At 40.3% G+C, this 21,639-nt stretch overlaps 1 protein-coding gene across 3 annotated transcripts in view; it reads left to right on the top strand.

The window, feature by feature from the left end:
* Positions 1-17,475, top strand: part of TCEAL6 (transcription elongation factor A like 6) — a 444,729-nt gene extending 427,254 nt beyond the window's left edge. Inside the window, exons 1-2 of one of the 3 annotated variants that reach the window (XM_016194582.2) lie at positions 15,888-15,949; positions 16,263-17,475. In XM_016194582.2, coding sequence (XP_016050068.2) covers positions 16,291-16,899 — 609 coding nt within the window. In that variant the 5' untranslated portion in view covers positions 15,888-15,949; positions 16,263-16,290 and the 3' untranslated portion in view covers positions 16,900-17,475. Of the gene's footprint in view, positions 1-15,887; positions 15,950-16,262 lie in introns of those variants that run through there. The other 2 variants (XM_007537663.3, XM_060183463.1) reach the window with 2 other exon arrangements.
* Positions 17,476-21,639: the final 4,164 nt, after the last annotated feature.

Genomic DNA, 21,639 nt, shown 5'->3' with positions numbered 1-21,639 from the left:
TGTTTGCAAAGGTTATAACCTTCTTTAATCATTCCCCATTATTTTTCCCCTCTTACATGGCCTCCACCCATCCATGTACATGCAAGACTCCCATGATTAAGAGTCCATCCTGATAAGCCACGTGATATTCAGTGTTCTTTCTCCACTGGGATCATGCAGGATATGCAGAAAGAAGGTGAATATTGGCTATCTGGGTCCTCTTTCATTCTTTAACCAAGATGTGCCTGCTGGTCCATACTGCTGTCATTTACCTGGTTGTTCTCATGAAACTGCAGTGTTTCTTAGTGAGGTACAAAATAGAGTTTCTTCCTTAACAGTACTTTTAATCCCTCCTGTTGTAAAGTGGTTAAAAATGTTATAATTTCCAACCATGACATCACCTCCCCAGACAATAACTTGGATCCACCCGTATATCAGATGTCAGGATTAGGGGGGAAAAGTAACTAGTATAGTCATGGGCCATTTGGAATATAACTAAAATAGGACTACTAACTATCTACAAAATTGAGACCCCTCCAACTCTTCATATGAACTATTCCAGCCTTTAGGTTCATGAGTAGTCAACAATTTGTTTGGCTTTCTATGTTAACTCTTTTTTCAGCCACCATGTTCCAGATGCTAAGATGATACCAACTGGACTTCCCTGGACAGACCACCCCACCAATGTGTCCTGGACCCCCGCTTCTCCATAGCCCCGCCCTACTAGGAAAAGAGAGAGAGAGAGAGAGAGAGAGGCTGGGGGTATGAATCGACCTGCCAACGCCCATGTTCATGGGGGAAGCAATTATAGAAGCCAGACATTCCTCCTTCTGCACCCCGTAATGACTCTGGGTCTATACTCCCAAAGGGTTAAAGAATAGGAAAGCTATCAGGGGAGAGGATGTGATAGGGAGTTCTGGTGGTGGGAACTGAGTGGAGTTGTACCCTACCCCTCTTATCTTATGTTTTTGTCAGTGATTCATTTTTATAAATAAACATTTAAAAAAATGTTATCATAGACACATATTATTAAAGTGTAAAGATGGTCATGAGTTCAAAAACAACCTAATATTATATCATATTTTTGCTTATATAGCTCTCTAGCTATTTTTAAAAGATAAAAATTAAAATAACTTTTTTCTCACCTGTACCTTTCCTTTTTTAGCCCTGTAAGAGGCTATACTTTCTAGCATTCGTAACTATCCCTGTATACTGATAATGCCATCTTGATCACCCAGAGTTCAGGAAATTTCTGTGTGAAAAGTTTTGGCCACAGTCCCTCCTTCTATCCTTCTATCCAATCATCAAATTTATCTACAGGTAAATTAAAACCACAACTTTCATTAAAACCCAGTCATAAATTTATGTACAGAATGATTCTATTTAACTCTGGCAAAAGAAAAAGTGTAAAAATGAAATATAGAGTGCTTCAAAAATTGCATATAATGAACACCAGGTGGCAGTAGAATTTTAGTAGCTCAGGCAGGTTTAAGGAAAGATTGGAATAGGTCAGGGTTTTCTGCTAAGCTACAGACATGTCTACCATGAAAGAATGTTTACCATGCCTTCTAAAGGTGGAGTAATGAAAGATGAACACCATTTCTGGGGGTGGGAGCAACTGTATCTCTACATAAATCTACAGTAAAGGAAGAAAACTCAATGAAGGCAATGGAGATTTGGCGGGTGGGGGTGTCTGGAAGTGGGATTGCTTTAATACAAATAAGAATTTTGCAGACTTGGTGTCATAGTATTCAGAACAATATTAACTTCATTTAAAATTTTAATATCATATTTATGTATTTGTAGGATAGTGACAGCAAGAAATTGAGAGGAAGGGGAGAGAGAAATAGAGAGAGAAAGAGAGACATCTGTGACATTGCTTTACTGCTTGCAAAGCTTCCCCCCCTGCAGATGATGGGGCCCAGGGCCTTGTACCTGGTTCCTTGAGTATCATAACATATACTTTCAACCAGGTGAGGCACTGCCTGGCTCCCACGTTTTTGTTTCTTTAAAAATATTTTATTAGTGCTTTACATTGGCTTTCAAAATCATAAGATTTCAGAGATATGGTTTCACACCCTGAAATGACTGTGTAAGTCACTGCAACTACCATCACAATTCAGTGCCCCTCCCCCCAGTATTATTTTAAAAATAGTACGTGCCCCCTCCCCTTTGGCAACCCCTATCATTCTAACAGGCTCTAAGATGTAGTTTGGTTAATTCTTTTGGTAAGTTTGTTTTCTTTAGTTGTCTATATTCCACATATGAGTGAAAGCATCTCATAGTTGTCTTATACATCTTTACATATTTCACATGGCATAATCATACCCAGCCTAATCCACTGTGTTATGAATGATATAATTTCATCTTCATAATTAATTGCAGAGTAGTATCTCATTGAATATATACCAGAAAGTTTCTTTACCCAGTTATCTGTAGATGATCATTTGGGTTGCTACAATAGTGTATACTATTGAATAGTGAAGGCATGTGTATATCCTTCTGAATAAGTGTCTTGCTGAATATTTTCTAGAAATGATATTGGTGGATCATAAAGTATTTGCATTCTAATTTATTAAGGACTGTTTTCACCAAGGGCTGAACCAGTTTTTATTAATACCAACAGTGTACCAGAGTTTCTTTTTCTCTACATCCTTGTCATCATTTGTTATTTGTAGAATAGTTTAAAGTCAGGGAGGATGGCACCTCTATTTATTTATTGTATCTTAAAATTGCTTTGGTTATTTGTGGTATTTTGTTTCCACACAACTTTTAGGATTCTACCCTCAATTTCCTTGAAGACTGCTAGTGAAATGTTGGTATAAATTGCCTTAAATCGGGGGCCAGGTGGTGGTGTAACTGGTTGAGCGCACTTGTTAGAATGTACAAGGATGCTTCACTTCAGACTGTGTCCAAAAACTTCAGGTGTGGAATGACAACCCTTCAGCTTCATTACTAGGGTGAGACCTTTCCTTTCATAGTATTCTCTAATTCCATTCCAGGTAGTTCACTTCCTAAAAAAGTCCCAAAACCTAGATAAAGATCAGGTCCCCTGAGATAGAACATATGTTCACATGTATCCATAAACTAGGGCAAAATATATACCTGAAAGCAAAAGTACACCCCCCCACAACACTTCATCTGCACTATTCCAGCCTTTAGGTCCATAATTGTTCAGCAATTTGTTTGGCTTTATATGTTAACTCTCTTTTCAGCCACCGGGTTCCAGGTGCCAGCATGATGTCAATAAGACTTCCTTGGACAGACAACCCCACCAATGTGTCCTGGAGCTCCGATTCCCCAGAGACCCACTCTACTAGGGAAAGAGAGAGGCAGACTGGGAGTATGGACAACCCATGTCAATGCCCATGTTCAGTGGGGAAGCAATTACAGAAGCCAGACCTTCCACCTTCTGCAACCCACAATGACCTTGGGTCCATACTCCCAGAGGGATAAAGAATGGGAAAACTATCAGGGGAGGGGATGGGATATAGAAATCTGGTGGTGGTAACTGTGTGGAGTTGTACCCCTCCTATCTTACAGTTTTGTTAATGTCTCCCTTTGAATAAATAAATAAATAAATAAATAAATAAATAAAATTTTAAAAAAAAGAATGTGCAAGGACCCAGGTTCAAGCCCCCGGTCCCCACCTGCAGAAGGAAAGCTTTGCAAGTGGTGAAGCAGGGCTGCAGGTGTCTCTCTGTTTCTCTCCATATCACCCCCTTCCCTCTCTATTTCTGACTGTCTCTATCCAATAAATAAAGATAATAAAAATAAATTAAAATAATAAACAAATAAATTGCCTTAAATCTAGCAGTTGCTTTAGGCTGAATGGTTATTTTGACAATATCAATTCTTTGAATCCATGAACAGGAGATATTCTTCCATTTCTTTATGTACCTGTATTTCTCTAAGAATATCCTGTTGTTTTCAATAAGGATCTTTCTTTTTTATATAATTTTTAAAATATATTTTGCCCCCAGGGTCTTTCAATTCTCTCTTAAAATAGCTAGAATAAGTGAGATAAATCAGAAAGAGGAGGATGAATTTGAGATGATCTCACTCATAGACAGAAGTTGAAAAATAAGAACAGGGGACCCGGGCGGTGGCTCGGTGGGTTAAGCGCAGGTGGTGCAAAGCACAAGGACCGGAGTAAGGATCCTGGTTTGAGCCCCCGGCTCCCCACCTGCAGGGGAGTAGCTTCACAGGCGGTAAAGCAGGTCTGCAGGTGTCTGTCTTTCTCTCCCCTTCTCTGTCTTTCCCTCCTGTCTCCATTTCTCTCTGTCCTATCCAACAATGACGACATCAGTAACTACAACAATAAAACAACAAGGGCAACAAAAGGGAAGAAAGAAAGAAAGAAAGAAAGAAAGAAAGAAAGAAAGAAAGAAAGAAAGAAAGAAAGAAAGAAAGAAAAATAAGAACAGAAAGGAAAACACAAAGCAGATCTTGGACCTGAGTTGGTGTATTGCACCCAAGTAAAAGACTCTGGGGTGGAGAGGAGGGTTCAGGTCCTATAACATGATGGTAGAGGAGGACCTAGAGGGAGTTGAACTGTTTTGTGGAAAACTGAGAAATGTTAAACATGTATGAACTACTGTATCTTACTATTGACTGTAAACCATTAATCCCCTCAATAAAGGGAAAAAATAGCTAGAATATAGACATTTAGGAATTGACGCAGGCGCCTCCCTGTGAGCTTCTTGACACAGTACCAGCTTACTAGGGAGTTTAGCACTTTCCAGGCCAAACTGAAACCATCCTGTTTTTGCTATGAATAGGGCTTGGGATTAAACTTTGTGTATTCTTGACAATCTTTACCTGTGTCCAGGCTCAGAGCCTGACCAATAACAAAAGTAATGACAAAACCTGCACTGCACTCTGTAAGATTGATCATAATGGAACAAACAATACCAGTAATGCAGAATTTTTTAGAAGACTCCAAGAGGAAAAAATATTTTTCCTTTTATCTATGTCACTTCCTTTAGTATTCCCTCTAAAATATACAGAAAGATTGGTGGTTCCCACAGTGGAGGGGCCACCTTACATAGCATAATTAATAGAATGTTAAGGTACCCACATAGAAACAATGGGCCTTTTAATCTACCACCCACCACTATGCTTCCACTTCCTTATACAGGAATAGTACAGGAGAACTTAGGTCACATAGTGAGCACACACAAAAGATGGATTCCAGTTAGAGAGTTTAACTTTATGGAGAAGCTGGCCAGGTCAGAACCACCTTGATGCTTTCTCAGTAAGGAACAAAACAAAATTCCTTGATCAAACAACGGAACAGATTTTATGAAAACTGGGCTGTTCAATTTGTTTAAGGCCCTTAGAAACATAACAAGCTTGAACTTTCTATGAACCATGGCTTCTGATGCATAGGGACAGGAGGATGGCATAAACATACAGGTAGAATATTAGTCTTAATCAATAGGACATTTGCCTAGCACACAGTTACAAGAGTAACAAAAGACATAGAAACTGTGATGTGTTCTCTAGGGAGAAAAGTGCCCCTGGAATGCGAATGTTACACAAAGTAGGAGGTGTTCCCTGCCTGTGCTGTTCTTATTTGGTGATTTTTGTATTAATAATCAAAGCCTTGGTGACTTTTGTATTAGTGACCAAAGCCTTGGTGATTTTTGTTTTAATAATCTATACCTTAGTGATTTTTGTTTTAATGGTTTAAGCCTTATGAGACCATAAAAATAAAGTTCTGCTTGAGTATGACAGAGATGTCTGCTTGAGCTTGATTCAGCATCAACTCACTCGTCTCTCGTTCTTCTTCATTCTGCGCTGACACTCCTCACCTTTCAGGATACTCTAATAACCTGCTGGGACTGGCCACTGACATGGAAGCAGAGAAAACAACCACACTTTTAATAAAAAGTCACTTACACTAACCCACGCCATCACAAAATTCTCAAAAATCAAGGACAAAGAAAGATACTGGAAGCTGCCAGATAACAAAATAAAGTTATACATAATGGCATCATTGTAAGACTTGTCAGCAGAAAAACTGAAGGCCAAGGGAGTGGAACAATATAATCAAAGTGTTAAACAAATTAACATTCACGAATGCATTGTCTTGCAAACTCATGCTAACCACAAAACAAGATAAAATGTGAGACAGAGACTCATAGAAGACAAAAATGAAGAAATAGAGAGAATCACTATGGAATATCAGAGTGGAACAAAATGAAGTAAGAGTAAAAAAGCTATACAAAGTACTAAAGAAACCAAACCTTGTTTTTGTAAGGTTAATTAAAATAGATGAATGCTTCACTAAGTATATCAACAGAAAAAGGCACAATAAAAAGTCTCAAATGATAAATGTAAAATTACAACTTATAAGACAGAAATTCAAGATTATGTGATATTATGAGCTTCTTGATGCAAACAAATTGAACCACCTAAATGCAATATACTCATTCTTATAATCACACCAACTCCCAGGAATGACCCAGGAATAGCTAGATTGTCTGAACAAATTGATCTATGTGGCAGAAGTTGAACTGATAATCAAAAGTCTTATAAGATAAAAAAAAAACCCATGTCAATATGACTTTATTAATGAGTTATGTAAAACTTTCAAGGAAGAACTTGCATCCATCCTACTCAAATTATTCCAAAAATAGAAAGGTTAGAACATTTCCAAATATAGGCAATGAGGCCAATACAATTCTGATCCAAAAAACACAATAGTACAAAAAATATATTTTCCTGAGGAGATAGCATAATGGTTATGCAGACGACTTCGTGCCCTAAACTACGAAGTCCCAGATTCAGTCCCCAGCACACCATTATAAACCAGAGCACATAGAGCTATGGTAACATAAACACACACATCACACACACACACACACACACACACACACACACACCAAACATATCCATAATAATAATACAAAAAAATCACCAACAAAATTTTGACTAATTGTATCCAACAACACATCAAGAAGCGAATTCATCAAGACCAAATGATATTTTCCCAGGGATGCAGTGATGTTTTAGTATATATAAATTAATCAACACAACACAGGACATCAAGAAAAAAAGAATAAAAGGCTGTGATAGATAGTGTAATGGTTATGCACACAGACTTTCTTGTCTGAGGTTCTGAGGACCCAAGTTCAATCCTCTGCGACCATATGTCAGAACTGAGTAATGTTCTGGTAGAAATTAAATAAATATTTATTTTAAAGAGCTGAAAATCCACCCTCCCCTCCCTATGAGTTTTTTACTTTGGTGCAATACTCCAAACTCAGTCAAATTCTGCTTCACATTTCCCTTTCTGTTCTTCTTTCTCAACTTCTGTTTATGAGTAGGATCATGATATATTCATCTTTATCTCTCTGGCTTATCTCACTTAACATAATTCCTTATAGGTCCATCCAAGATGGGTCAAAGACAGTAGATTCATAATTCTTAATAGCTGAATAGTATTCCATTGTGCATATATAACACAACTTTGTGAGCCACTCATCTGTTTTAGGGCACCTGTGTTGTTTCCAGATTTTTGCTATTACAAATTGTGCTGCTATGAACATGGGTGTGCACATATCTTTTGAGGTGGGTGTGATTGGGTCCCTAGAAGAAGAATTCTTGGATCATAAGGAAGGTCCATTTCTAACCTTGTGAGGGTTCTCCAGAGTGTTCTCCAATATGACCATATGAGTAGATGATGAAAATGTGTTCTACAAGTTTCAACATAAATTTCTGATTAAAGCCCTTAATAAACTGGGAATTGAAGACTGCTCCTCAATATAATAAACATTATATATGACAGATATACTACTAGGATTGTGCTCAGTAGTAAAAAAAAACTGAAACCTTTTTCCTAAGATCTGAAATTACACAATGATGCCCTCGTTCATCACAACACTTTAACAGGTGGTGAAGTAGGTCTGCAGGTGTCTATCTTTCTCTCCACCTCTCTATCTTCCCCTCCTCTCTCCATTTCTGTCTTTTCTATCCAACAATGACAACATCAATAACAACAACAATAACTACAACAATAAAACAGCAAGGGGAACAAAAGGGAATAAATAAAGAAATATTAAGAAAAGAAAATATATAGTAACAAAAATACAGTATTTTGTACATGTATAACATTTCTCAGTTGTCCATATAACAATTCAATCCCCTCTAGGTCTTCTGACATCATGTTCCTAAATGCTCGCCCACTGCCCCCCAACCCCAGAGTCCTTTACTTTGGTGCAATCCACCAAACATAGTCCAAGTTCTGCTTTGTGTTTTACTTTTCAGCTTCTTCTTTTTTATTTATTATTTATAACTTAATAATGGTCAACAAGAGTGTGGGATAAGAGGGATACCATTCATACAATTCCCACCACCAGTGTGCCATAGCCCATTCCCTCCACTGGAAGATCCCCTATTCTTAGTTTTCTCTTGTAAGGTCTTGACCTGAGGAGCACAATCTTGCCTGCTCCCCAAATGACCCTGCCAGTATCAGTCAGTTCCAAGAAAGTTCATGCTCCACTAGACTTCCAGTACTTGAAGAAACAGGAAGTAGTGAATGTAGATTTCTCTGAAAATAAGGTGTGGAGGGTCAAAAAAGGGGAGATCTAAAATTAATTAGAGTTCTAAAATTAACTGCCTATATAAGCTTCTGTACCCTGTTTGCTTGCGGAAGTTGTGATCTTTGCCTATATAACTAGTTGTGTAACAAGGGTCACTGCTGCTCTCCTTCATTCCTGGAGAGGCAGTTCCCAGCCAGGCCCAGTGGAGTAATAAAGACTCTCATAATCAGACCTTGGTCTCCAGTTGTCTTCCTTGTTTAGACCCACAACTCTCTAATTCATCCACGATCTTGCTAATTCTGTTTTCTGTCTCATCCTGTCCTCTATTCCCTCTGTTGTTTGATGTAGCTCAACTATTTTTACCCTGTTGAGATACTGTATTAGCTTGTTTGGCTAGTTGTACTCTTAGCTCAGCTATTTCTGCTGTCAATTCTCTACCTCGAGATAATTAGTGTTTCTGTCTCATATTTTGTTTACCCATTTCTGATGATATTATTTTCAAAAACTTTCCTCATTCCTATAACTATTGCATCAATTGGTGTTTGGATGGTGTCCTTGTTCTTATGTTCTTCTTGTCCTGCTTCATTTTTCCCGTGTTTCTTCTGGTTGAACCATTGTATGTGGTGTGTTATGAGGTCCCCCTCTCACTACTTTTCAATTCACTAATCATACTTGCATGGATTGACTTGTATTTAAGTAAAATACTTAAGAGTTCACAGTTGTGGAAATTAACAGTTGTTTCACAATCCCTGAGGTGAAGCACAATGGCTGTTAAACCTTCCTATGTTATTTAACTTCCCTGAAGACTATGGGAGTCTGGGGGCTTTTAACCCTAAGTAGATTTTTTAGCTTAATCACTCACTCCTGACCAAGAGATAAAACAGGGTGGGGTATAGACAGCACACTGATTATGCAAAGAGACTCCCATACCCTGAGCACCCAAAGCCCTGGGCCCAATCCCTGTTCTACCATCAGCCAGAGCCAAGCCAAACTGCTCTATGGTCCTGTGTTTCTGAATAAATCCTGATTTCTGAGGGAATTATTCACCTTTTTTCCTAATTTATCAGAACGACGTGAAAAGGCTCCTACTATATAGCCACACTTCTGGACCACAGGGTAGATTTTCGCATGAGTCACCAGGCTAGTTCTCTGCCCCATGATGTCAGTATAAGGCTTCCTTGCTGCTGTTTCAGTCCCTGAGTGGCAACACCAATGGAGACCTTCAGTTGCAAATTTTTGAAGTTTAGGTGATCTCCCTTCATCAGTTTTTTTTTTTTTTTGGTTGTTGTTGTTGTTGATAAAACTCAGACTGGAGATGGTGCATCAAATGGCAAACTGCTGTTCTAGTACCAGCCATTCCTGAGTACATATGAGTTTTAGCCCCAGGAATCTCTCCTTAAGCCTCTCTATGTCCATGAGACACCCGTGTTTGCACTAACCTGTGACTTGGTGGGTTCCTGGAGTGATCCTAGTCTTATCTTGTGTTCTCAGGTGATCCTCTTTGTTCCTCTTGTTTTGTTGATGGAGCCCATTCTCACAGGTTTGACATGGATTTTCAATGTGGTTTTAATTTGCATTACTTTTTCAACTCTTTTCATTTCCAAAGTTTTTGATGTAGGTCATTATCACAGGTGTTGAAATATATATATATATATATATTTGTATACCTGTGGGGCATCTGTTTGTCTTCTTTGGAGATTTGTCACATCAGCTATTTATTTTTATTTTTGCTGTTGTTGTTACTGAGTTGTGTGATTCTTCTTTCTCATGTGTGTTTGGAGAAACTATCTTCTCCAATTTCCAGGCTCATGGGGGTGCAAAGGCATAAATTTTAAGCAGAATAACACAACTAGAAGCAACATACGTCAACAATATGTGTTAGCCTCAGTTAAAATTTAAGTTGATGTTCCTAGTTAAGACCATGAAATGTGAGCTCAGACTGACAGGGATACAGAGGTTACACAGGTTCCTGTGCTGAATATGAATAAGCATGGGTCCTAGGTCAGATCTACGGGGTTTACAGTTTGTGGGATTTATATACTTTTCTCATATTTGGGAGCTACTCTCTGCCTTGATGCAGCTTTCTAGTCCTATTCTCGACTCTGACACCATCTTTCCAGACAATACTTTTAGCCCATCTGCATGTTAGGTGTCAGGCTCAGGAGAAAAAAAAAAAAAAGAAAAGTCATGGGCCCCTTGGAATATACCTAAAGTAGACCTCTTATCCTCATACAACATGAAATCCCCTACATCTCATCTGCTATATTCTTACCTTTAGTTTCCCGATTATTAAGCAATTTATTCTTCTTTATATAGTAATGCCTTTCGGTCACCAAGTTGCAGATATTACCATGACACTAATCTGACTGCCCTGCGCATATAACCTCACCAATATGTGCTGGAACCCCATCTCCCCAGAGCCAAACCCCACTAGGAAAAGATAGAAACAGGCTGGGAGTATGCATAGACCTGTCAGTGCCCATGTCCACTGGGGAAGCAATTACAGAAGCCAGACCTCACACCTTCTGCACCCTATAAAGATTTTTGCTCCGTACTCCCAGAGGGATAAAAAGAGAGAAACTTTCAATGGAGGGGAGGGGATATGGAACTCTAGTGGTGGGAATTGTATGGAATTGTACCCCTCTTACTCCACCATATTGTTGATCATTAATAAATCACTAATAAAATAAAATTTAAAAAATTAAGTTGATAAAGCAAACCATGTAAATTTCCTAAACTAATATTTGTTAAGGTTCATAGCTTCTGACATATTTTCAATAACTTAAAAGTGAATGTTAATCTACCCATTCTATTTCTTAACCCCATTAGGAAGCATACTTTTTATTTTTTACCAGATTTAAATAACAAACCCAAATAATTATGTCAGTAGGAGATTCTGGCAGCTTAACAGAAATATAGAGAAATCATAAAATTCATAGGTATTATAAAATGATCACTAATAGAGATTCCTTAGACACTGTAGGTCAAAGACATTTCTCCACTTTATAACAGTTATGCTGAATGATGTAATTCTTTAAAACAACATCCTGACCAAAAGAGATTTATGGGAAGTTCATTTACCTATCCACTGCTTTATTACAAAGCTGACTTATTAATCAAGATTAAAAATCTATATTCAATTACACTGATATTCCCTTATGTATTATGAATTTAGCAGCAAATCATCTTTATTATGTCATTTATTAAAAGAAGAGAATGATGGTGATACATTCTGGGCTTTGTGTTAAAATATATATATATATATATATTAAATACTTGGCTTCCTCTCTGTCAGACAATTAAATTTTCTAGCTCATTATTGTATGACACTCAGATGAAAGCAGTTTTTATGTTTCTAGACTTCTTTTTAAAGGAATACTATGTGGAATTTCAGCAGTGAATATTATGCTGTCCTACAGAAATACATTTCCAAGAATATGTGGCAAAGAATCTCAAGATATATCTTCTGCTCATGGTTAGAATATTCTAATCTTAGGGGTCAAGCAGTGGTGCACCTGGTTAAGCTTTCACATTTCGTTGTGCAAGGACCCAGGTTCAAGTCTCTGGTCCCTACCAGCAGGGGGAAAGCTTCAGGAGTGGTGAAGCAGGGCTGCAGGTGCCCCTCTGTCTCTTTCCTTCCCTATCTCTCCTTCAATTTCTCTCTGTCACTATCAAGTAATAAATAAATAAAATAAAACAATTTAAAAATAAAAAGATTCCAATCTTAAATATTTCACACCAACAACTTGTATTACATCAAAGCTGCCCCAGCATTCACTGATTACTAAAACAAATTAGTTCTCTCAGTGATATAGCCATCAAAATTTTAGCTTCATATTCAATCTATAATTAAACCATACAGAAAATACAGTGTTTGAAAATTAAAAGATAGCATCTCTAATGTCGCCTATTCTAAAATTATATGATTTCACATTCTAGCTATAAATTAAAATGCTGTATCATTGTGTCCTTTGGGACAAAAATGGGTGAAACTGGAGGTGATTATACCTAGTGAAATAAGGAAAAGGATGAAAGACAACTACCATATGGTTAACTCTAGAACTCTTATTCACATAAAATTGCAAAAAATAACAAAAGCAAACAAACAAAAAGAAACTGTAACAGTTGTGAGAACTATTGTGATTATCTTTGGGGAAGTGGGGAGGTGGGTATACTAAACTTTGGTGGTAGGTGTGGTGTGGAACTCTACATTGTAATCTTATAATCATGAAACATACAATTAATAACAAGTGAAAATACTACATATCAGAATGCACATTCTATGGAAACTACAGAACTGATCTCATAAAAATAAAATTAGAATGTTTCTCTTATTGTTTAATTATATTATTATTATTATTAGCCTCCAGGTTGTTGCTGGGGCTCAGTCCCTGCACTACAAATCCACTGCTCCTGTGGCTATTTTTTTATTTTATTGGATAGGACAGAGAGAAATTGAGAAGGGAGAGGAGACAGAGAGGGAGAGAGATATCACTTGCAGACCTAATTCACTGCTTGTGAAGCAACCTCTCTGCAGGTGGGGAGCCAAAGGCTCGAACCTGGATCATTGCACAGGTTCTTGAGCTTCCTTTTCACTATGTGTGCTTAAACTGATGCATTAATGCCCGACTCCCCAACATCATTCTTAAAGAGACCACTGAATATTAAAATCAGGTATTTGATAACAGTGTTCATTTCTGCAAGCCAAACATAACCTTAATGAGCGTACAACAGAGCAAGATAGTCTTTCTCATTTTGCTGTTACTTGTTAGGAATTTGAAGTATTTTCAACTAAGGCCTTTATTTTTCCTGTAGATTTCAGCATGAGTAACCTGAAATGAGCATTGAATCCCATGCATCTCCTGATTCATAATTTGGAATTTCTTTCTCAACTTTACCTTGGCTATCACTTAAAAACAAATAAGATAATTTCTTTTTCAGATTCTCAAATGCCATTACTTTATCACTTAGATACCAGTAGAAGAACTTCTTTTTCAGATCTTCTGCAAAGGCTATCAACAGCATCCACTGGTTTTGTCTTTATAACTTGTTCTGACCTTTTCACTGACTGAAGTTTTACACTGTTAAGAATCTCTAGCATATTTGACATATCATCTTTCCTGGAATATTCATAACCAAAGTCTTTCCAGTACTGCATTTTCCTCCCTTTTTTCATACTTTAATTAGGTCAGCAACAGATACATTTCAGTGGAGTTCTGAGAGAGTGAGTGGCAGAGGAACAGAGAGTGGGGGAAGGGGTTGCTGGACACAAAATAGAGTTGTCCTAACATATGTAGTACTCAAAATCACCTACAATGAAATGTTATCACACTTGCAGGGCCAGTCCTAATTGTGGGGTCTTTGAACTCTGAGTCCTGCAAGTGCATTTTCAGGAGCATATGTATCTTCCAGTGTCTTGTCATTAACCAGAGGCAAAGTCTTCAGTGGAATTTCTCCTGGAGATAGTTGTAGCAAGGAAAAGTGCCTTCTTGGGAGATTCTCCAAGAAAAGGGTCATTATGTTGGGATGTCGCCTGACCCTGACCATTTCCTGTGTCTAAGTGAACATTTTCCTTATTCTCTGACTACCTATCCAACATCAACAAAAGACGCCACCATATCTTTCTACAGGTTGCCTGGGATCCATTTGTTGAAGGGCTCCCAAGCTAAAACTGAACTTTAGGATAAATAATGAATTAGAGACAAATCAGAATCAATTTTATTTACAGTACTTATCTTAAGTACTGCAGACATACATAACAGTACCTGAGCCATAAAGCACATGTGATAGTACAGCAGGCACCTTTTGCTGCCCCTTCCCTCATCTCCAGTTAAGCCATCACCTGAGGTTTGTTCGAGTTATTATTTTTTTTCTGTATGACGTTCTATAGAAGATCAGGTCAAATATTTAATTGTAAGTTATAAAACTGAAGATAGGTGAATGAAAAAGGTGCATGGAAATCACTGTATATGGTTTCTAAGACAGCTTGGGGACATTTGGGTAAGTGTGTTAAATAATTCATAAAGTAGATCTGAGGCTCAGGAGAGGGAAAAGCATCTGTGACATGACAGAAATGTCCCAGGGAAAGAGAGCTGATGGACAGAGAAGAGAGAAGGCCCAGACACCTCTATTGAAGGTGGCCACTGAGCTTGGGGGAGGCACCCTGATCAGATTCTAGAGGCAAGCAGAGCCTGCCTTGAAGACAAGTTGTGGGGCTCATTGCCCAGAGCCCCGCTCTAGCCGTCTGCCCTTCCTGTGAGCTGCACTCACACCCAGAGGTGCCAGGAGCCCCAGTCCCAGGCCTCAGGTGAGGCAGCTGAGGTCGGGAAGTGCCGCCTGGGCTCTAGGCCGCCACCCCCCTCTCCCCCCCACCCCGCCCCTCCTAGCCTCGCTTCTCCTCCACCCCGCGGTGGTGTCCACTGCGACGGTGGGGGAGTATGGGGTTAGGGTCCAGGTCCCTGGACTCGGTCCTTTAGGGAGGGGCTGAGGGGAGGGCAGAGCAGGGGAGGGGAGGGGTGGGGGGGCGAGCTGGGTGACGCGGAGCTCACGTGACCGGCCGAGGCCGTGGGCAGCAGCCCCCACGCCCTCCAGCCCGCCGGCCCTGCAGTCTGGTCCAGTCGCTGGTCCCTGGTCCCTAGTCCCTGGTCGCTCCCAGGCTCCCAGGTTCCCAGGTCTCCGGGCTCCTGGGCTCCCAGCCCTCCAGTGCTTCCAGCTCACACAGCAGCGCCTTCGGCAGGAGGGCCACAGACCAACAGGCTTCCTCCAGCCCCACCAGGTGCAGGCCACCGGGCTTCAGGTCAGTGACAGGCGTGCGCTGCCCGCGGCCAGCCAGGGGGCGGGGGTGGACCCACCCGGATCAGAAGCGGGAGAGAGGAGGGGGAGGAAGGGGGCAGGGGCTGAGGTCCTAGAGGCCGGTGGGTGGGGATTCAGTGCAAGAGGGCAGGTGGTATGGAGGGGGCCCCACCAGGGTCCCGTGCATCCTTGACATCCCTCTTCTGTGCTTCCCATCCATGTTTCATCCTGAGAGGATGAGGGGCGCCCCCGCAGTGCGACAGTGAAACGCAGACGTTTTCTGCAAATGCTCCCCCCAATACACACACACACACTCTCTCACTCTCTTTCTGCCTCGGAGCCACTATTGGCGGGGGGGGGGGGGGGCAGGTGGAGGGCTGCAGGGAAGGGGGCATAAAACCAGTCTGCAGGGCGACCTGGTTTGATGCCAGAGGCCTGAGAAATAATGACGGCTGGGAAAGGGAGAGGGAGAAGGAGAAGGAGAGGGTCAGGAAGAGACAGGGGAAGGATGAGACCCCCCACCTCGGGCCCAGTCCACTAGGTACACACCTCCAGCCCCTGTCTCCTGCAGGTCTGCAGAATTCTGCAAGGCAAGAAAAGGAGGAGAAACCTGTCTAGAATCATTGAAGGTCAGTGAAGGGGGGTGCGGGGGGCTGCAAGATTGTCTTAGGTAAGGCTTGAGGGGCCACTGTTCCTCCGTCCCTGTAATTACACACCATCACTGAAATCACAGAAGGTGGTGGCACCTCTTAGGGAAAAGTGTGTGTGTGTATGTGTGTGTGTGTGTGTGTGTGTGTGTGTGTGTGTTGTGTGTTGTGTGTGTTGTGTAATTTGATAGGGTGAGGGGTACTACTATAGTTGCCAGCATTCCCCTCCAGTCTGGGGTTCTCAGTCTGTTGTTTCTTCTTTGTTCTATCTCTCACCCCACCCCCATCCTCCAAGACAGGAACAAGAAAGATATCATCAGAACATGGAAAAACTCTACAATGAAAATGAAGGAAAACTGGAAAGCGAAAACGAGGGAAAGGCAGATGATGAAGTAGAGCCTGAAGATGAAGGAAAGTCAGAGGAGGATGAAATGCCACACATAAAGAGGAATCCCGAACACAGAAAGCGCCAGGCCGAAGGGCAAGCAGAAGCAGAGGATGAGGGACAACCAGATGAGGAAAAACAAGAAAAGCAGGGCAAGTTGAAAGATGAGGGAAAAGCCCAGGAAGAGGGTCAGCTAGAGTCCCAGGGCAAGCCAGAGAGTGAGCCCAAGGCTGCGGAAAAGCGCCCAGCTGAAGATTATGTGCCCCGGAAAGCAAAAAGGAAAACCGACAGGGGGACAGAGGATTCCCCCAAAGACTGTCAGGAGAACCTTCAGGAGAGGCATTTGGGCAGTGAGGAGATGGTGAGAGAATGTGGAGATATGTCAAGGGCTCAGGAAGAGCTAAGGAAAAAGCAGAAAATGGGAGGTTTCCACTGGATGCAAAGAGATGTGCAGGATCAGTTTGCCCCAAGGGGCCAACGTGGTGTCAGGGGAGTGAGGGGCGGAGGTCGGGGCCAGAAGGGCTTACATGATATTCCTTATCTTTAAAGCCTGTGCCCTGGAATTCTGATTTCTCTGATGAGAATCCTGCTGCCCTTGCTTTCCCTGGCAGGCATTTGCCTTGCCAGTCTATGTGCTTTAACCTTAAGCTGATACTTTGCTTTAGGTGTCACTCTTGTTACCAGCAGCCTTTTGACCCAGCTAGAGTGCTCTGTCTTTCTGTAGGGTGAACTCACCTAAGTGCATGGAAGTTTATGGTATATTGTTAAATAATTTTTAAAAATCTGATTTCAGAACTCCATGTATGGCATCAGCCCATTTTTGTAAAAATATGTATTTTTTGCGTAGTGCATTTGTGTACATATAAAACTCTGCTATTTAGCCCACTCATCTGATTATTTGGTACCTTCATGCCATTCATCTTTAGATCTGCCTGTCCCCATGTCCTTCCCAAGTTGTAGTCATGGAAATAGACACTACTGTCTTTTCTCCCTGGTCTTCTTCTGGTCTGTGGTTACCACCATGTGTGATTGATTTTTCTCTCACTTATCTCAAATTTATCCTAAAGGATATAGATTATGCTTGTAACAGTATAAAATAAAATCAGAAAGCAATGCACATTGATTTAAGTGTTAAGTGAGTTTATAAGGACAATGGACACATTTAAATTTTCTGTTGCCCCAATGTACAGTAACATGTGAAATTCACATTGCCTCTGGAACTCAGATGAAACAACCTGACAGCTGAACACACTCCTTTCTGTAAAGTTCAGTGTTTCCATCTGTGAAGTGGGGGTGTACTTCTTGCTTCACAGTACTGACCAGGAATTAGGTAAGTACTATGTATGTGAGCTGTGCTATAACTTAGTTCCCACCAGGCCCTAGGTTTCTGCTGCAAATCACTCACTCCTTTGCAGTAACAAGTATCTTGGTGGAATCAGATCCCTGGAAGAGACTGGTGTAGGGGTAAGAATTTTATTTGTGTCCAAGAACAGGCTCAGTCAGCTAAGAGATAGATGCCCAGACTGTCATGTCTTCTGACTGAGACACACACACACACACACACACACACACACACACACACACACATATATTTAATGACTCTTTAAGGTACCAAAGCCCTATTGGTTTCTTTTGATTCAATGCATATCCATATTTTACCCCTATGAAAACATGGGTAAAATATCACCACTTTAGTGCTATAGCTACCTAGCTACCCACAAGAATCTTCCTTATTTAATTTGGTACTCTAGTACCATTCAGACATTAAGAAAATAACTTCCGTATTTAGATGACCTACATTTTTACATGCATGAATATCCTCAAGAAATTTGAATATTGCTGCTTACATCAAATAAAATCTGTATGATAGAGACTGCTACTCACACATTAATATAATTAATTTCAAGATTAACATTCTGTCTGCATAGTCTCTTTAATAGGTTGAGTCCTCTCCTAGTAAACTATAGCCAGACGTACATTTGCAATTCAACAGATTGATCAGCATATTTGATTTTTAGATCTTTGCTAGTAAACAGTGGTGAAGGATCAGCTGTACCAACATCACTGGAGAGCTAATTAGAAATGCAGAATTTCAGATCTACTTAATGTATTTTTAAAATTTTGAAATTATATTTATTATTACTTTTTAATTATCTTTACTATTATTTGTTAAAGACAGCCGGAAAGAGGGAAGAGGGTGATAGAGAAGGAGAAAGATGGAGAGACACCTGCAGACCTGCTTCACCACTTGTGAAGTTTTCCCATTGCAGGTGGGGACTGGGGGCTCAAACCCAGGTCCTTGTGCACTGTAACATGAGCACTTGACCATGTACACCACCACCTGTCCCCCCTACTTAATGTATTTATTATGACAAGACCCCCCCGACTCCTATGCATACTGAAGTTTGAGAGGTATTGACGTAGATGCACATTCTTTTCAGGCTTTTCACTCCCACTTTCACATAATATGTGTGTCCAAAATGGCAAATGTATGTACCATTAAAAATATACACCACAAGGAGTCAGGCAATAGCGCAGCAGGCTAAGTGTTCGTGGTGCAAAGCGCAAGGACCAGCGGAAGAATCCCTGTTCAAGCCCTGGCTCCCCACCTGCAGGAGAGTTGCTTCACAGGCGGTGAAACAGGTCTGCAAGTGTCTATCTTTCTCTCCCCGTCTCTGTCTTCCCTTCCTCTCTCTGTTTCTCTCTGTCCTATCTAACAACAACAATATCAATAATAAGAACAATAATAACTACAACAACAATAAAAAACAAGGGCAACTGGGGCCAAGGGCAACTGGTTAAGCGCACACATTATAGTGCTCAAGGACCTGGGTTCAAGCCCCTGGTCCCCACCTGGAGGGGGAAAGCTTCATGAGAGGTGAAGCAGGGCTGCAGTTGTCTCTCTGTCTCTCTCCCTCTCTATCATTCCCTTCCCTCTCAATTTCTGGCTGTCTCTATCTAATAAATAAAGATAATTTTTAAAAAATCTTTAAAAAATAAGGGCAGCAAAAGGGAAAATAAATAAATATAAAAATTATATATATATGTCACAGTGATATATATATATGTGTGTGTGTGTGTGTGTGTGTGTGTGTGTGTGTCACAGTGGCCCAGGAAATGTTACAATGGATAGACCATTGGCCTCACAAGCATGAGGTCTTGAGTTTGATTCCTGGCATAGCATATGTTAGAATAATGCTCTGGTGTTCTCCCCCCGCCCCGCACCTTGTTTTCTTTCTCATTAATAAATAATTGAATCTTTAAAAAGAAACCCATCACAGATCATCATTATTATTATTTTTAAATTGCCACCTGAGTTAATTGCTGGGGCTCAATGCCTGCAAGACAATCCCACCAATCCTGTTGTCCATTTTTCCCTTTTATTTTATGTGATAGAACAAAGAGAAACTGAGAGGAGGGAGGAGATAAAGATGAAGAAGGAAGGAGATACACCTGCTTCATCTCTTGTGATGTTTCCACCTGCAGGATGGAACTTGGGTCCTTGCACATGGCAACATATACGCTCAAGTGGTTGTGCCATCACCCAGCCCCCATCACAGATTATTAAACAGACCTATATTTGTCAAACTAAAGTTACCCTTCCCCCATGCATTGATATGTCTTCAAATGAATTCAGTAGGCCAACATTTGCATTTTAAAAATGATATTGCATAGAATAGAGTATAGAAGTGCCATACTAAAAATACCAAACTGCATCTCAGGGAGAGTGAATGCTGTTTTGTGTTTCACAGATAAATATTTCAGTTACATATAGTTGTGATGAAAAATAAATCTCTAATAATGACCTGTGTTTTTCTAAAACTGTGAGATGCCAAATTGAACTTTGAATCTCAAAAAATATCCACACTTATGATAAGCATAGTACTTGACAAATAGCAGGTTCTAAATGAAAGTGTGAATAATTATTTATATAGGGGCTCTAAGTTTCTCTCCTAATTTAGCTGCTCTCTATGTAAACAGCCATGGACAAATAACATGCCTTGTTTAGGAGCGTTTATTACAATTCTGAAATAATCCAGGAGTCATAGGTTTATCAGATTGGATAGAGACTGCTACAATTTACAGCCAGAGCTGTCATTAGTAAAAACTATACTCAGCACCAAGGAGAGTTCCTGAGCTAGAAAAAAGTGGAATTTCTTAAAGTCCAGGAAGATAGTTTCTGCAAAGTGAAGCTAAATAACTGTGAAATCTGTGCTGTAAAGAACATGAGAGCTCTTTGTATGCCACAGCAGCATAGACTCACAAAGGAATAGAACCATGCCTGTGAAGGGAGTTGGTCAGGGGAAAGGAGCTATCAGGGAGATGTAGAGTTAAGCACATAACTGCAGATGATCTTTCTCTACTTAGCCTAAGGGAACCAAAGTCCTGGATTTTAGAGACAATATATATTATATAATGATTTTTATATTTGAACTCCTTCGGGCTTCTACTTTTTAATGGTTCCCAGAGCAAGAAAAATACATTGTTTTTATTTTCCCCTTTGTTGCCCTTGTTGTTTATTGTCATTGTTGTTATTATTGTTGTTATTGCTGCCGTTGTTGTTGGATAGGACAGAGAGAAATGGAGAGAGGAGGGGAAGACAGAGAGGGGGAGAAAAAGACACCCGCAGACCTACTTCGATGTCTGTGAAGCAACTCCCCTGCAGGTGGGGAACCAGGGGCTGGAACCGGGATCCTTACTCTGGTCCTTGAGCTTTGCACCACTTGCACTTAACCAGCTGCTCCACCCCCTGGCTCCTGCAAGAAACATATTTACAGTAGGGCCAGACTACAGTGCAAGAAGCTTCTCTGATTTTTGCACAACACAACTTAAAATAACTGATTATACAATATAATATATTCCTACTTAACAGAGAGAGTAGATGAAATTTTAACTTGTTTCTGTAATTTTTATTTATTCATAGGGTCAGAGAAATTTAGAGGGAGGAGAGAGGGGGAGACTGAGACCTGAAGTACTATTTCACCACTAAAATGAAGCTTCCCTCTTTCAGGTGGGAACTGGGAGCTCAAATGCAAATCCTTGTACACTGCAATGTATATATACTCTATCAAGTGTGCCCCCTCCTATCCCCTATAAAGTTTTAGAAAGCGGCAATAGTAGAATAATAATACATGCCACTGGAGTTTTATATTAAACCATGCACTTGTCTTTTCGCAACTAGTCTCCATTTGAGAATTATGTTCCCCAAAGTTTTCCCAGTCTCCACTTACTGTCCAGAATCCAAACATATTCTATAGTTTTGAGTATTTTCAGCACCAAAATATAC

This window comes from Erinaceus europaeus, chromosome X (assembly GCF_950295315.1).
Source record: "Erinaceus europaeus chromosome X, mEriEur2.1, whole genome shotgun sequence".
Lineage (NCBI taxonomy): Eukaryota > Metazoa > Chordata > Mammalia > Eulipotyphla > Erinaceidae > Erinaceus > Erinaceus europaeus.
Note: the sequence above shows the minus strand (reverse complement) of the source record. Positions and strands in the feature narration are given on the sequence as shown.